This window comes from Haliotis rubra, unplaced genomic scaffold (assembly GCF_003918875.1).
Source record: "Haliotis rubra isolate DU_JTF1 unplaced genomic scaffold, ASM391887v1 Scf760, whole genome shotgun sequence".
In the NCBI taxonomy this organism is placed as follows: Eukaryota; Metazoa; Mollusca; class Gastropoda; order Lepetellida; family Haliotidae; genus Haliotis; species Haliotis rubra.
Genome location: NW_025767480.1, coordinates 130,219 through 148,621, shown reverse-complemented (window position 1 = coordinate 148,621; position 18,403 = coordinate 130,219). Strand labels below are relative to the sequence as shown.

General features: G+C 41.8%; 1 protein-coding gene across 1 annotated transcript; it reads left to right on the top strand.

Moving 5' to 3' along the window:
• Window positions 1-473: 473 nt before the first annotated feature.
• LOC124260388 lies at window positions 474-12,481 on the top strand. The gene is made up of 9 exons (XM_046694693.1): window positions 474-1,112; window positions 2,160-2,339; window positions 4,202-4,319; window positions 5,132-5,299; window positions 6,223-6,399; window positions 6,694-6,855; window positions 7,380-7,485; window positions 8,368-8,489; window positions 12,151-12,481. The coding sequence occupies exons 1-9, from the start codon at window positions 514-516 to the stop codon at window positions 12,436-12,438; spliced, it is 1,920 nt and encodes a 639-aa protein (XP_046550649.1). The 5' UTR covers window positions 474-513; the 3' UTR covers window positions 12,439-12,481.
• The last annotated feature ends 5,922 nt before the right edge of the window (window positions 12,482-18,403 follow it).

Here is an 18,403-nt window from a genome sequence, read left to right as displayed (position 1 = left end):
GTTGGTGGGCCTTGACATACAGTTAGTCCTGCCACGGACTGTCAACACAAGACACATATTTGGTGGTGTATAGCTGTATAGACTCGTGGTTGAAGTGTTCGCTGATAATGCTGAATACATCGCTAAGAGAGTGTGTGGTTGTATACGAATCATGGAATCAGGAGCTACAACCCAACCCAATGCACACATCACTCACTTTATATAGCAAATATGGAATACTGAGGATGTTTCAACCTGGCATCCACACTGAAGTCCTGTCACTACTACACAGTCTGCATACAAAATGACTTGGCGGTGTTGGCGTGAACATATATTCTAATTATAACATGTTTCAAAAGATCATAAGTCTGTTCAAATATCAAATGTACCTAATAGTAAGGACTTGCTCCTAAATTCTGAAAAAGACACCTGCGTACATACTCGATCAGGTGTTTCCTCTTATCTTATCAAGCAATGTTTTCGAGGCTTACCACATTAATAGAGACGCATTTAGATATATTTGAAAAGTACAACATGGTGCTACAGAAAATCATATTGTTTTTGTTGATTCCAATCGTTACAAGCGATGGGCTTCCATTTGACCTACAGTCGCTGCAAATGGCGATTGACACCTTGACGTTGCAGGTTATGGAACTTCAAGTACCGAAAACAAGGCACTTCTTTCCTCCATTTAGATGGGATGAAGAACAAGGAATGTGGCCAAGTGATGTCAAGCTAAACTTCCACGGTTACCCAGAAAATGCATTGTTCAGAGACCTTTTCGGGATATTCGACAACAATATGTTCGCGACCACCTACATTATGGCTTGCCTGATTGAAGGACGGCGGTATATCAACAGCACCACGTATGGACCGACACATGAAGAAATGACCAATGGTTTAAATGCCATTAAAAACCATCATGATATGAACGTGAACTATTCCAACTCACTGATGACCTTCTGGCCTCAGACATACAACGATACTCTTGGAGCTTACAACAGTTACCCAGTCAACCTCAATGACCTCATCAGAATGACTGACGCCATGCCACTGAATGCAACGTATGCGTTTCTCGAGAAGCTGGGTCTAAAAAATGTTGAGGGGATCATCAAAGTCTTAATGGAAATCAGGTCTGTATTAATTTTCTCAATTATAACACTTCGTAAATTGTTAATAAAGTACGATGGTAAGTAGGGAAATCTCTTGTGTGTATAGCGCATAGTCGTGTCCGGCCCCATAAGCCCAAACGTTTCAATTGGCACGCTTGAAACAACTTAGCAATATTCCAGCAATATCACGACAAGGGGACACCTGAAATGGGCTTTTCACATTGGGGAATCGAACCCGGGTCTTCGGCGTGACGAGCGAACGCCTTAACACACACACACACACACACACACACACACACACACACACACACACACACACACACACACACACACACACACACACACACACACACACACACACACAGAAACAACATGAAGCTGACATGCTGTCACAGAGGTTCAATGCTGTAGGGGCGTTGAATCATCATCATCATCATCATCATAATCATCACCATCATCATCATCATCATCATCATCACAGGCATTGCATATGTCAATGTAGACTTTATAGAAACTAGTTAGGGTGCTGTGGCAGACCAGTGAGTGGACAATAATACGTTGCGTACAGACCAGTGTCTCTCCAGAAAACAATTAACAAGTTGTCATTTAACAAGTTTTTCAGCATTCTGTGTACAGTGGCATGGTGGAGCACGGATAGTGAGGTCTTGTAAACGGCATTTGCAATCGACCGAACAGAATTAGTACTGGGTTTGAATCTAAGATTCACCTTGATTATGTTTCTGTGTTTGTTAGTTACATGCACCTACCCAATAGTTTCAACGAAGTTGTCAATGTCTGAGGCATGCTTAACGTTAACTTTCCTCCTTGTTGAAGTATAGGCTGTAGATACCTTAGAGATACACGTCTACGGTGTCTTTCATTCTAGGAGTCCTGTACACAGTAAGAAGGACAGTTAAAAAACCCAAACTACTGTTCAAAGCGGATTTTAACCGAACCCACAAAGTTATTGCTTTGCTGTAGTCTGTGTTGTGCTCTCCATGAGACACAGAACTGCCTTGCCTTTTGTAAGCGTAACACGAGTTTGTATTCCTGTATTTTGTGACATAGACGCGGTTACACACAGGCGTTTCACATCCCCCCGGACTTCGATGACAGCTTCCTGAACATTGGTCTTGGTTCCATCTTGTCAGAGATGTCCCACCTGTACCCGACCTACGACAAGATGTGGAGAGGCCACAACACCAATCTCACGTCTGTGTTCGACGCCCTTAAGCACTACGCCTACAGGTCAGTATGCTAGAGATGATACTTTTACGCACCTTAATAAGTGAATGACTCCTTGCTTGTGTGGACAAAGTGACAGCTCATACAGTGGAAGGTGGGTGTTTAATGCCCTGGGCCCACTTGCACAGAACGATCTTAGCGCTACAATTATTGTAAATCCATAAGATCGCGATCTTAGGCTTCGGCTACAATCGCCATCGACTTGCACAAAGCGATTGTAGGCTAAGATCGTTGTAAGTTACAATCGAAACAATCCGGACCAATTGTAAGGAGCTAAGATCATTGTAGTCTGTGACAAAATGGTGTTCAAGTTTCACGCAAATAATCAGCTTTACGTTTGGAGATTGCTTTTATATTGCATAAAACTGTACTGTATGATTCGCCTCGACACTTCAACACGGAGAATGCACAACCGATTTAACGTCGGATACATTGTTATTTGCTGTAGTGAACCACAGAACTACCGAGTCGATATCACAAAGTACTATTCCCACCCGATTCAATGTTGGAATAAGTGTGAAACAACATACCTTTTTGATGATGAAGGAAGGATACTAGCAAATGGTGTCCGCGTGCGAATAAACCATGGCCGTGACTTTTTCATTAACTCAAGAGCAGATAATTTTAGTTTATGGGCAAGATGGGAGTGGTTTCCCCTGGCCTATGCCGTTGCCGTAGAGTCTGTCATGCCCAATCGCAGAGCTCAAGATATTTTCTTTTCGGTGATGGAGTGATTTTGTCTTAGTTAATCATTAAAGTAATCAAAAATTAGATACAAGTTAACGTGCAAAATCAAGATTCAATTTTAATTTCACTTTTAGAAAAATATCTATCAACGCAATAGGGTCATATCATTAATATACTGTGAATGAGTATTTAACAACTGCTCTCTCGATATATTATTTGATATTCGTATTTCCCTGTCATGAACACTTTACAACACTTCTGTAAAAACCAATACTTCTCTATATTTAATTTTACACACACAAAAAAAGGAAAAAAGCCGTGCATTAAACAATGTCTCATTGACAACCAGTGGCAAATCATGCATTTAGGTGTTATATCATAAGTAAATATTGTCGATATTTGATATATTATTATAATTTTCATAATTATTAAGTCACTAAATCTAGACCCAAATTTATGAATGTATTTTTCGCAGTTCAATATTTTCATAAAACATGTAGGTATTTCCGTGGTTGAAATATCACATTCTCAGTTCATAAATCAAGTTAAAATGAAGAAGAATATATGTTATCGTCCAGATTGATCGTTTCCTTCGATGATTTCTTGAAATGATTTCTCTGCAAAGTGCGATTTAGGGAGGTATGTATTGTGCCCTATCACTCTCTATTTGCGTCTGCTATGCGCACTTGCATACTAAAATAGTCGTTAATTGCATGCTCCACCGTTGAAGAGTGTGTTAGCTTCCCGATCTTAAATACATGTCTTACAATCGCTCTAAGATCGGCTTTGTGCAAGAGGGCAACTGTAATTGTAAAGTTGATTGTAAGGCAACTAAGATTGCTCTGTGCAAGTGGGCCTTTGTATATTGCCATACGCACCTAAAATGTTATTGCGATATTAACTGTTGGTCATACTAACGTCCAAATCAAGACAGGGAAACTTTCAATGTCCTTTGTATATTGCCATAATGTTATTGCGAATTAACTGTTGGTACGTTTACCTGCTTATTACAAATAATGAACCTGTAAATGACCAAACTATTTTCATCATGAACCTTCTATTCTACGCAAATGCACACTGACAAAACAGAGTGATATCAGCTTGCCGACAATCGATATGAATAAATTATCACCATGCACGTACTCAAAGTCTTGATAGCAGTTCCCCTGAATGTGCAGGCCGTTCTCTGGGAACCAAAGGGTAAACACCATCGACCCCAGGACGTACTACTACTTGCGACAGTGGTTGCAGCAGGAGAAACAGGCCGGACACGATGTAGCCTTAGTGCCGACATGGGTATGTATTCATGGCTGTGAGAAGGGCGTAGAATGGTAACATCGATATCATATTAGAAATGTTATTATTACAGTCTTCTTTCTAAAACATATTTGGAACAAGGAGTCACGTTGTGTTACGTTAAAGGCGTTCACCAGTGTTGTTAATGTTATTGTACATGTAGGAGTATTATTTAGGTGAGAAATGTTAACACTTTACTGTGGAACTTATCAGGGACTGATAGCGGGTCGTGGGACATGTTGCATATGGTGGCCTCAGAAAGACACTGACATGAGATGGGCCGTAGCGTATTCCTCAGTAGTATATCAGGGATATGAGAAGCTAAACACACCAAAATCAGCTCCGCACAAATGCCACCCGTTTGAAAATAAGTGTGATGGCATTCAGATTGTGGTATAGAAGACAGCACGAAATATAAGTTTACAAATTCATTCATGCGCACTTAAAAACACGCGAATCCCATCGAAATCGCCCAAACACAGCTGGCATATAAATCAGCCTGTAATGAAGGTGTCCTGTGAATTCTCCTTGTTTATAGTCTCTGATTTGGTCTATAGTACGTGCTGCATGTGTACATGAACTATCGTAGCCGTGGCATATGTACAGCATACTGATGCACGTACGACGTACGCCAAGAATCGTGTGAAGCGTCCATAATATCATGCATTCCTGCAAATCCTAGTCCACAATGACAGTCTGGAACAATCGCTAAATTCTCATGTTCAGCAAAGTTCGAATCATAATTAAAGCATTCTGGTATTGATGTTATGTATTTAGTTTGTTTTTGTTGAAGTTTTTATCACTGCACACAGATCCAGGACACTGACGAGGTACGCATTTGGTTCGACAAGGGAGTCATGATGCCGTTTAACGTCAACAACATTGACGTCACTGTGTGTGCCAACTTCATATTTGGTGTCACCAATGGAATCATTAATGGGCTCTTTCAACCATCGCTGTTGGATGATCCCGAAATAATGGTCAGTCAATAAACACCTCAACACAGAGATGGTGAATGAATTGTTAACGCATTAAATAAAACTAATCATGTATGGTGACTGTTTATAAAGAGCCCGTTTCCCCGGATACCAAAGTAAAATATCACAGAGAATATGACTAAAGAATAAAAGCACATTTACATTGAAAAAGCTAATAAAAAAAATTACAATCCCTCATAATGTGTGCGCATTTCGTTTTTGCGTTGTGCGTCTATGTTTGGTTCCAGATGAAGTGGCGGGTTTCAATCATTACGATACATATTTGATAGGAAGTTTGTCATTTGTCAATTCATGTAGCTATGCATATTTGGGAGTACATATTTCATAATTTGGTATATGGCTGTAGACTAAAGGTTCAAGCTTTAACTCGTCACGCCGAAGACCCGGATTCGATTCCCCACATGGGTACAATGTGTAAAGTCCATTTATCGTGTCCCCCGCCGTGATATTGGTGCAATGTTGTTAAAAGCGACATTAAACTAAATCCGCCGACTCGTAGGAGAATTGCCCAAATCGTTGGGTCGACGTCATGATCTATCTTAGATGACCTGTCGCGGTTGAAGTGCATGTGTTAACAAGTCGCTCAAATGCCACAATTCGCTTTTTATATGCCTCAAAACCGATGATCGTGAGTTTCAAGATCTATTTTGTCAATATGCCTTACATTCAGAAGCATCCATGTGTTTGTGGGTTTCGTAAAGGTCTGCGACCTTCATCACTTCGAAATCACTTCCACAAGAATCTGTAAAGAGCTTAAGCACATGGACTTTGTACTGCTCAAAGCGGCGCAAAATACCAGTCTCCAGATAATTTATTGTCAAATTATAAATCATTTGTCAATAGGACGACACCAAGATAGTCATAGTTGTCAATGCACAATGAGTGTAAGGTGTTCTTCCTTTCAGCAAATCTATAATGATACATCTCGGATGATCACTTTCCAAGTCCAGACCAACTTCTCTGACCGAGCAGACCTGGCGTTGACGTACTACCCCTCTGTCACTGAGTTCTACTGGTTTGTGGCCAGGACGTACAACAAACTCCAGGAAACCCTGGACAGGACAGGATCGCTGCCTCACAAGGTGAGGGTATAACCACATTTGTTTAAGAGACCTAACAGTGGCACTGTCATGTTGAAAATTTGCGATCAGAGGATTACAGACTTAGGCTGACATTCTCTTTGATTGGTAAAGACTGCAATCATGTTGATGCAAACCTCTGTTCAAAATATAAAGGCTCATCGACAAGCAAGCAAGCTGTATTAAGATTTGGGAAATTGCCAGACAAAGGTTGTACGATACACAACGCAATATAAAGGTTATGGAAGTAGATGAACGCACGACCTGCGACGATATCACGAAACGCCTCTGTTGTAGGGAATGGAACAGGTGCTTGTGGAGTTCAAGCGTGTACTGAGAACATACGCTAGCCCCAGGGTTGTGGCTCAAGGCCACTCAGGTTCTCATGACGGCTATGACGTCATCTACTATGACGACTTCATTGGCAATGCAGACAAAACATATGAAAATCAAAGTGTGGTAAGTTTATGCGTTGTTATGAGGAGATATTATGAAGTATTGAAGGAGTTTTCTTTTACATCACTTATCGATTATACGATTGAAGACCAAAGAACGCCTTCGCCTTGACGGGCTCCATAACCTCTCGGCTATACTATCGCTCCTATAATATGAATGGAGGCGGCGGGGTAGCCCAGTGGTTAAAGCATTTGCTAGTCACGTCGTAGACCCGGGCTCGATTCCCCAGATGGGTACAATGTGTGAAGCCCAATTCTGGCGTCCCACGCTGTGATTTTAGTAAACTCACTCACTCACTCACTATAATACAAATGAAGTGATCAACAATTGCATTTGTGTTTTACATATGGATTCATCATTTTCCAACTGGTACATCTTCGTTGAGGGATTTATTAAATAATAAATAGAACATATCTGTGAATTAGGATAAAATTACTGACATCAGGGTCTCAGAAAGCTACCTCGGTAGACGCAGGTTAGCACTTTATAACATCTACTTCTGAACATTACACAACTATGTTTTGCAGAACAACGCAGAGGACCGTATATTCACGACCTCCATGGCCCTGAACGCCCTACTGACCACCTGGACAACACAAGACCAGAATAGCGAGAAGGTCATCTGGGATAAAGGTAGAGACTCACAGTATCCTGGATGTCTTTCTGACAAACATTTTGTGTAAGACCTGAAGCGTGAACGTTGAGGAAGTGACACTTAATCTGCTTTCGACTCTAACATCTCACAGACATCTAGAACGTCACATTTCTCTCCGATGGTGTAAAATGAAGTGCAAATACTTAGGCGGATTGAAACTTAGATCCTGTTCAGTCTTCATTTGTTTTATTGCCGATGTGACGTTAAACAATAACTCACTCACTCACTCACTCTTAATTTGTTTTGCGTTAAAACACTAAATAACTCGGCTTTCTACCGAAACATGGAATGTAGTTGCATACTTAATATTAATATATATAACATTGCATTTTTAATACGAAAAAGGGTTTGTTCTAAATCTATTTACCTCTATTGTGTCAAACGGCGAGAGATCACACACGCGTGAACACTAAGGGGCATAACTGCGCCATGTTAAGCAGTAGGTGAGCAGTAGATACGGACAGTATATTTCCGAGATGTTTTAATTACGAGGACCCAAACTATTCCAATACAAAGATCCACATTGTAACCAGATGCATTTAGGAAGAATCTCGAATTATGAGAATGGATGAAACGTAGTACATAAGAAAGGACTGACTGACTGACTGAGTTTGGTTTTACGCCGCTTTTAGCAATATTCCAGCAACATCACGGCGGGGGACACCAGAAATGGGCTTCACCCATTGTACCCATGTAGGGATTCGAACCCGGGTCTTCGGCGTGACGAACCAACGCTTTAACCACTAGGCTACCCCACCACCCCACATAAGAAAGGAAGTAATAAAGGAAGAAAAGGATAAAAGGATGGCGCTATCTGTTATATATATTAGATTCTCATATATGTTTTTCATTATACATAGATACACCTGCTGATGTAAAGACTACAGTTGAAAGAATCGTCACCTGGTTGTATTATTTCGGTTTGTTTGCTGGGTTCGAACCGTGGAATGCATTTTTCTCCGGCTCCTACAAGGGAGTTACAGTACGTATACATTTTGAAATGATTACAATCCAATTACATAGTTCCTAGCAGTTTAGTAGGGTGTTAGTACATCGTAGTCGGGCGACAATAGTACTCAGTAGAGCACCATTTGTCGTAAGGTCTAATAAATTGGCGGAAATACTGCTACCACTTGCTAAAGCCCTACTGAAAGGATGTTTACACATAATCGTGGTCTAATGATATGCTAAAATCCAAAACATCAAAACATAATTCAGGAATTTATATCTCTGTACGTTTTGAAAGCATAGCTGCGTTCCTGTCGTACAATCCTGAAAGGGCGGTGGGGTAGCCTGGAAGCCTGGAAGACCCAGGTTTGATTCCCAACATGGGTAAATGTGTGGAGCCTATTCCTGGTGTCCTCCGCTGTGATATTGCTGGAATATTGCCACAAGCGGCGTACAACTACAATCACCCATTCAGCCGTGAACGATATGGACATGGTTTGAGAAGTCTCTGGATCAGGCAGGGCATGTGATTTCCTGGTGGGTGGAGTATGATGTCTGAGAAGAGGTTGCAGGCGTTGCTAAACGTTGGCACTGTACTTCACCGTCAACTAATTTTAACAAGTAGATGGCTGGGGGCATATAGGGTTACCCTCCGTGTCCGTCCGTCCGTACGTCCGTACGAAACAGGAAATGTACTCTATCCACATTTCCACAAAAAACGCTCTGTGGAATTCAATGAACTTATACATGGGCTTTCTTGTGACTCTAATAGTGTGCATCTCATATTTTGTTTTTGTATTTTATTGTTATTTTTGTAAGTTTAGAGACATTTGAACTTACATAAAGTTTGTTGAATATCTCTCTGAATATATCTCCACAAAAGCTGCTCAACAGAATTGATTGAGCTTCTACGTGTGTTTCATTGGGAGTCTAAAGGTGTGCATCTCATACCTTGTTCATCCAATTTCTTAATTTTGTCACTTCTACAGATGTTTGAACTTAGTTGAATTTGGTTCTATCCTGTTTGTCCCATACAACAGGGGGTGTACTTTATCCACTTCTCCTCAGAAACCCACTGCACAAAACTCATTTAGCTTACATATGTCTTTTATAGAGACTCTAAAGGTGTGCATCTCATATTTTGTTTTTTGTATTTTATAGGTTTTTTTTGTATGTTTTGAGACATTTGAACTCAGATACATTTTGTTGAATTTCTTTCTGATGATAGTGAAATAGGGGATTAAGTCTATCCACCTCTCCACAAAAACTGCTCAATAGAATTGATTAAGCTTATACATGTGTGTTATTGGGACTCGAAAGGTATGCATCTCATAGTTGCATAGATGTTTTTTTAACTTGTTCGTGAATTTTGTTCAATTATTGATCTTTATATGATAATAGGTTGTATTGAACCTTCATGATATAGGTTGAATTGTATTGTGATAAGTTCATTGTGACATACATTTACAAATAAGTATTTACCTTTGACACTTTGGATATGTTTATTTTAAAATCAACCATGATATTTATTTAGTAGAAATTAAACACCAGAGCACACACAGTGTAGGGAACTCTTACTACAGCAGCGGGGGCATCCGTGTCCCTGGACACATTTTTTTCTTGTTTACCTTTCAGAATGACACATCATACATATTTTCCAAATTGAATATAAATGTACACAAAGCATGATTTTGAATTTTTTTTCACAAAGATAGAGGTGTCTAAGAAAGCAAAGTACAGGTTGTTAAGATGAGGACATTTCTTTTAAGTTGGCCATTGCTGTTGTTGACGTCGACGATGTCTTACGTAGATTTATTTTACATTCATTACTGAAGTCGGGTCATGTTTTTAATAATTTGTGTTTTCTAACTATTGTTAATGAACCCGATTATTTATTTGCATAATAACATTTCTGCTTAATAAAAAGAACATAATGATAAGTTAGAATAAAAAGACTCTTTGAAACAATATAAAAATGAGGTTTCCTTACTCCTGATTGTAGAGGATCTATGTCCTATTCTGTCGGTGATCAGCTGTTCAAATATTTCCAACCTCATAGAGACACGTGGCTGTCGTTGCACGAGGAGTATGATTCGTAAAATCCCTTAAATCCAGCCATTCCACAAAGCATCCTCACAAGGCATGACAACGGTGTCTCTCCATTGCTACAGAGCCGTACCACGTGTCAGACTTACGCTAACATTGGAATAACTCAAGCAAATAAGTTAATCTTAATTCAACGTCGCTCTGAGCAGTATTCCAATGATATCGCGGCATGTCAGTTAAATTTTGGAGGAAGGGACCAAATGATGTTCTTAGGTGTCAGATGTCTTCGGTCTCGCCCAAGGGACGCAACTCTGCATAGCCTGGCGTCTCAGGCCACTGAGCAGCTCGTGTGCAAGAAGCTTAACATGTCCATTTACCAATAACAGTTCGAGGTTATGCAAACAGGTTTATTGGTAGGTGGATTAAATATACCACTGTTCTCATAACATGCTTTCGGCAGAGTTGTTTTAGGAGTATTTTTATATGGAGTTTCATAGCTATTATTTAGATTACAGGTGACATAATAATTATGAATTTGTCGTGTTTGGCATGTGCTTCCATCTCTATTAAACACATTGTTTGTTAGTTCAGCCTCGAAAAAAAGGGATCCAGGTTGGATTCCTCACATGAGTACAGTGTGAAGCCCATTTCTGATGTCCCCCGGCGTGATAGTATGGAATATTGCTAACAGCGGCGTTGAACTAAACTCAATCACTTAATATACTCACTCTGAACCGACTGGAGCAATGTAATTTGACCAGGATAAACGGACCGAAAATTCACAAGGCGAAATATATACAAGGTGTCGAGGATTAATCCATAAAATAATAGTCCGAGTATGAGATGAAACAGAGAATGCTACCATACAATCACTGTCTTCACCAGCTACACCCTTCTTTTGTTTCCTTCTTGTCCTCGGACGCCTGCACCTATGTCATCCAGACGCAGACACTGGGGATGGACGATGGGATATTTGTGTCGCAAAAGGTGTCACATTCACAAGATCCGTCAAAGAAATCAGTGAAACTTAATTTAACGTCGCTTTGAGCAGTACTCCAATGATATCACGGTTCAAGATGATTTTAAGGGTCACCCATTTTGTTCTGGGGAGGTAGAGGTGAATGGGGGGTGGCGGGCGGTGGAGGGGAGGGTTAATCAAGTTTGTACCCAAAAATATGTTATGAGTATGCTTAAAAATTATGGGAAGGGGGGACGGTGATGGCATATTTGTGTCTCAACTGTACAGTTGGACTAATAGATATGCGAATAGTTCATTCTAATTTGACATGAGAATGAATAGTTTTATGTTGCGAGTTCAATACACATGCTATAATAATGTAAGTTATATTACATGCATTAGTCGAGTACATGTATGTTTACTTAATTGCTTGTTGTTTATCAGCGTTTGGCTGTACGTCAGCATCCTGTAAGTAATCGAACATGGGCCAAATAATCCAGCGATTGCTACAATAGGAAATATCCAAAAATGTACAATGCTGAACTTTCACCAGTCACCAAGCTTGACCTTGAGATCAAGGTCACATTTTACCGGTTTTGATTGCCTGTGTCAAATTCAAACCCGAACTCTGATGGAGCGTGTATGTTATATGTCTCAGAGATTGTGAATAAACTCTACATTGTAATTGCAGACGGAATCATTTCTGTATCCGATGAACCGACTGGAACTGTTCAACGGCACAAGAGTCAACACCACTCTTCATGCCAATGGTCATATCATTATGGGAGTTGAAGACGTCATACCAGAAGAGGAATACCAAGAAAAGATGAAGCATATCTGGGGTCGCTACCACACACCAACCGTCTTTCACGGCTACAACGCCAACGCCGAGTTCTTCCCCTTCTGGTCCTCGGACGCCTACACCTACGTCATCCAGATGCTGGGACTAGGGAAGTACGCGAGGACGATGGATTATTAGTGTATGGAATGTACAGTCTGATTGATTAAATATTGCAACTGGTTAAGTTATGTCTGTTGAAGACATGTGCATTCACATTTCAATTGTCAGGTCACATATGTTGTCCTAACCAGTCAATAATAATGACGGATTAAATCTTGTCTGGATCCTGGACTGATTCTATTTGACAAAGATAAATAGAGATCAATAAATGTTTCACCATTTATGACATTCGTCGCGAATTAAATCCATTGCACGGGAATTAGCTGCAGATCTCTCAATCTACGAGACCACCAGTTGCTGAGGGATATTACACTTTAGCGCCCCAATCCACAAAGCGTTAGTAGCATTATTGTAAGCCAATAATTAAATGAGTTATGAAAGAGCGTAACGTTACAAACGCTTTGTGGATCGGGAACCAGGTCTACAACGAGAGTTTGTTAACCAGGGCCTAGATTTCCGAAGCTCTCTTAGCGCTAAGATAGTCGTAAGTGCCATACATTAACATTAACTTACGACTATCTTAGAGCTAAGAGAGCTTCCAAAATCTTGGCCCTGGGTCCCTTTCCTCAATGAGATCTTAGCGCTACGACATTCGTAAGTCTATGTTAAAGAATGGGAGTTACGATCATCATAGAGCTACGATCGTTTTGTGGAACGGGGCCCAGGGTCCCGATCAGCAAACCGTTCGTGGCATTAAGTCAGTCATAAGCCTATGATAAGCAATACAGTTACGACTGGTCGTACCGTTACGAACTATATGGGGAAGATGGATTCCTCCAATGATGCCGATCTGTAGTATCTAGTCACGACCTGATAGAACTTGTGTTTGATTGAGGGAATGATGTGGAGGAGTGAGGGGATGTCGGTGAGGGAGGACGAGAAGGGAGTGAGGGGATGACGGAAAAAGGGAGTGTGGGGATGGTGCGAAGGGAGTGAGGGGGTGACGGAGTCAGCGGATGATGGGTAGGGAGTGACGGCAGGATGGTGAAGGAGTAAGAGGAGGACGGGAAGGCAGTGAAGGGATGATAGTGAGGGAGTGAGGGGAGAACGGGAAGGGAGTGAAGGGATGACGTTAAAGGAGTAAGAAGAGGACGGGTTGGGAATGAAGGGATGCAGGTAAAGGAATGAGGGGATGATGGTGGGGGGGTTAAGGGAATGACGGTGAAGGATTGAGGGGATGACAGGTAGGGAGTGAGGGGATGACGGTAAAGGAGTGAGGGGAGGACGGTGAAGGAGTGAGGGGACGATGGTGAAGGAGTGAGGGGAGGACGGTGGAGGTGTGAGGGGAGGACAGTGGATGAGTGAGGGGATGACGGTGAAGAAGTGAGGGGATGACCGTGTAGGAGTGAGGGGAGGATTGTGAAAGAGTGAGGGGAGGACGGTAAAGGAGTGAGGGGACGACGGTGAAGGAGTGAGGGGAGGACGATGGAGGAGTGAGGGGATGACGGTGAAGGAGTGAGGGGAGGACGGTGGAGGAGTGAGGGGAGGACGGTGAGGGAGTGAGGGGATGACGGTGGAGAGATGAGGGGAGGAGGAAGGAGGGGGAGGACGGTGAAGGAGTGAGGGAGGACGGTGAGGGAGTGAGGGCAGGACGGTGAAGGAGTGAGGGGAGGATGGGAAGGTGAGTGAGGAAGGACGGTGGAGGAGTGGGAGGATGGAGAGGAGAGGTTGATGGTTAGCGAGGGAAGGGATGACGGGTAGAGAGTGAGGGGGTGATGGTTAACGGGTAGAGGGAGGGAGTGACGGGTTGGGAGGGAGGGGTGACGTGAAGGAGTAAGGGAGGACGGTGACGGGTGATTGGATGATTGGATGAAGGTGAGCAAAGGAGTGAAATAACGGGTGAGAATATGGATGAGTGAGGGATTGTGGGAGACGAATAGCAATTGATCAATCTTAAGAAAATATGAGTGGTGATTAAATCACAGTCACGTTGAGTGCAGTCAGTATTCCGACGGAGTAACTATGTTGAACAGAAACATTTACGAAACGTACTTCCTGTAACAACTCACGTAATCGACCTTTGTGTTTGCATGAACTGATCACGTGGGGCATGTGTTATCTTTGTCGGGCAAATCATTCTTATCCAGTTTACGAGGTTTACTTCCCTACAGATCAGAAATTAAGGTAAACCAATTGCACATGTTGAAGTTTTCGTTTTAAAATCGAAGGGCCGATAACACGAGGCTAATCATTAACCATTGAATATTGTGTAACTGGTCAGGATGTTGCCAAGACTTTGGTTTCATCTGCGAAAACAGGTGTGTTACTTGGAAATTGCAGTAACCGTCCGAAACTCCACTACTTTAGGCTATCGTGACACATCAAGATGTCACGAAACGCGATAATACTGAGATACTATACGAAAAGGGTAGAGAAACAAAACGTCACAGTATTCTCTCAGAACATAGTCATTGTCGCCCTTGTGATTGATCACAACAATAAAAGTAGGAAATGTTATGCATGACAAATTATATGTTACAATGTGATGCTTCGGTGCAGATTCTTATACCCTTGTCAAGGAACATCGATGAGAAATCTCAATTTGAAACCAAATCTGTGACTGTTCCTGTAAAATTCTCCGTTGAGGTGTCAAGCCTTGATAAATACGACGTCCATTTATCTAACATGGGGAAAGGTGTTTAAAGGATTTGTTATCGTGTCTGCAAAGAGACACTCCTTGTCTAAATCGTAGATTATAATCCAGCTTGGAGGACGACGTGACCTAAGGCATATTGTTATTTTCTCTACGTATCTTAATTATATCTTCATGATTATCGCAATTTTACTCAATTGTCGAAGCGCATTCTTTACAATGAGTGATCGATGGTGACAAAATCTATAGCACATTCAGGTAAATAAATCGGCATGATGAATTTTGTGATTCTGGTGTCTCAAGGATCATATGTGATTTTTTAATTTTTAATGTATGTCTGTACTGTATGCATTTCATTGCAGACCCGTGAAGGTCCGGGTTAGATTATTGATCTTGCGCAGATCGATGCTCATGCTGTTGATCACTGGATTGTCTGGTCTAGACTCGATTATTAACAGGCCTCCACCATATAGCTCGAATATTGCTGAGTGCGGCGTAAAACTAAACTCACCCACTCACTCATTTAATTGTAAAGTACGTACGTGACATTTTAATATACATTTTCTCTCCATAACGAAAGAAACGTTTTGTTTTAAATGCAAAGCATTAAGTGTTTATTTTGTCTGTTGCTTAACGGTGTAATTCCAGCTATTAGGCGGCCGAAACATTAAGCGCCTACTTTGGTTGACAACTCAAAGATATTCCCACGGCAGATAATATATATATGAACAGTATGCTTGTACTATAACGTTTATAAAAATATGCAGGTCTCCGTTTTAGCAATATCTAAAATGGTGTTCACATAAGACGTACACATAACATGGTACTATAAGCATCGATCTTCGCAAGTAGGATACGATCGCATGCATCAAAAGTGGGAACATATAAGTTCCGGGACACATACTTTGTGTGCTGGCAATTAGGTGACTGACTCTGAAGGTGTGGGTTCGAATCCTGGATGGGACTCAACCCAACAAAAGTACTAGAATCTGTACCTTACTGAGAAAGCGTTATCCCAAATATAACACGTGTTACATTTGACCACTTTCTAAATGGCATTATGTTTGAACACGAATTGTAATTTCAAATGAATAACAAAATTTAAGCAAACGCTTCATGGCCCAAATTCTGTCTGGAGACCTTTTCTTCTACTCACAGACAGACAGATATTTTATTAAGTCCCACCTCGTTCATTGAAACATATATACAGTATATTAAAAGAAATTAACGAGCCACCCATTTAAGGTTATGAGAGACTGTAAAAAGCTATGTGGGCACACAACGTCTTTATACACAAATACAGGTGTGACCACAGCAAGTATTGGAGACAATCAAACGCTCATGCACGTGCCAGGCGACGTGAAGTCATTGATAGTGGCCTATGGACTTGCAATGTGTTACTGCACGTGCAGCACGTGCAGCTGCACACAACATGTGAAACTCATAAATTGCTGTCACTGTCGAAAGCTTGATCTTTGGTTAATCAAAGGTTCACAAATTCACATGAAAAGTCACATGCACAACATGATATCTGCATTGGTCCGGCGTTATCGAAACACTAATGACGTCGCCGACCACTCACGTTCTGGGCGTCCCCGAGTTACGTCGCCAAGACAGGACAGATGGATTCGGGTGACTCATCTCAGACACAGGTTCGAGACGGCAGTGACCACGTCGCAGACCATTCCAGGACTGCGCCGTATCCATCCCAAGACCGTCAGCAATCGCTTACGTCAGTATGGGATTCGACCACGACGCACAGCCATACGACCCGTTGTGAAACCGCCAAAGATGGTGTCGAAATCATGTTCGCCAACCTCGAATATGCTGGAGGAATGTTGTGTTTACTGATGAACAGGTTCAACATTTCCCATAGTGACGGGCGCCAACGTGTCTACCGGTGTTTAAGGGAACGTTATGCACGCAACTGTATCATGGAGAGGAATCGTTTTGAAGGTGGCTCTGTCATGATTTGGGGTGGGATAACTCCACGCCGCAGAACCCCTCTAGTAATTGTTCAGGGCAATCCCACCGGTGTTGGCTGCAGGGATCAGATTCTGATCATGAGGCCTGTGGCAGTTCCATATCTGCAACGTACTGGACCAGGACTGACATTTCAACAAGACAACGCTCGTCCTCACACGGCTAGGATTGCAATGGATTCTCCACCATAACAATGTCATGTTACTGCCCCGACCTGCAAATTCACCGGATATCACCCTAACAGAGCACGTGTGGGGTGAAATGCAGCGCCGTTTGGGCTGTCTGTCCACATCCTTCAGATAAAGGTTGTGACTTGGCACGAGATTTGGAGTGGATATGGCAGGCCATTCCCTATCGCCACGAGCGACACGTGACATCAAATTCCGTTGAAAGTGCTTTGCTGCATGTTTATTTAGGGTTATTTTTACAACTTTTCAAATAACTTTTATTGTATGCAATTTTATGTTATGCACAGTTACTTTTTTCCGTAGGTATATCTGCAGGATGGACAAAATTACGTCCATTCGCATGCAGTCAAGACATGCAACTCACTACAAACCTGGTTCCCGATCCATAACGCGTTCGTAACGGTTATGTTTGTCATAGGCTTATGGATGACTTAATGCTACGAATGGTTTGCAGATGGGAACCCTGGGCCCCGTTCCACAAAACGATCGTAGCGCTAAGATGAGAATACTTTAACATAGACTTACGACTGTCGTAGCGCTACGATCTCTTTGAGGAACGGGGCTCTGGTTAACAAACGCCCTTCCATAACTCTAAACTACATTATTGGCTTACAAATTACCTACTGCTGCTAGCGCTTTGATGATTGGGCTCTAAATGTTAATAACCTTGAGCAACAGGTGGTCTCGTAGATTAAGAGATCTGCAACTAATTCCAGTGCAATAGATTTAATTCGCGACGAATGTCATAAATGGTGAAACATTTATTGATCTCTATTTATCTTTGTCAAATAGAATCAGTCCAGGATCCAGACAAGATTTAATCCGTCATTATTATTGACTGGTTAGGACAACATATGTGACCTGCTAATTGAAATGTGAATGCACATGTCTTCAACAGACATAACATAACCAGTTGCAATATTTAATCAATTAGACTGTACATTTCATACACTAATAATCCATCGTCCTCGCGTACTTCCCTAGTCCCAGCATCTGGATGACGTAGGTGTAGGCGTCCGAGGACCGAGGACTCGGCGTTGGCGTTATAGCCAGGAAAGACGGTGGGTGTGTGGTAGCGACTCCAGATATGCTTCATCTTTTCTTGGTATTCCTCTTCTGGTATGACGTCTTCAACTCCCATAATGATATGACCATTGGCATGAAGAGTGGTGTTGACTCTTGTGCCGTTGAACAGTTCCAGTCGGTTCATCGGATACAG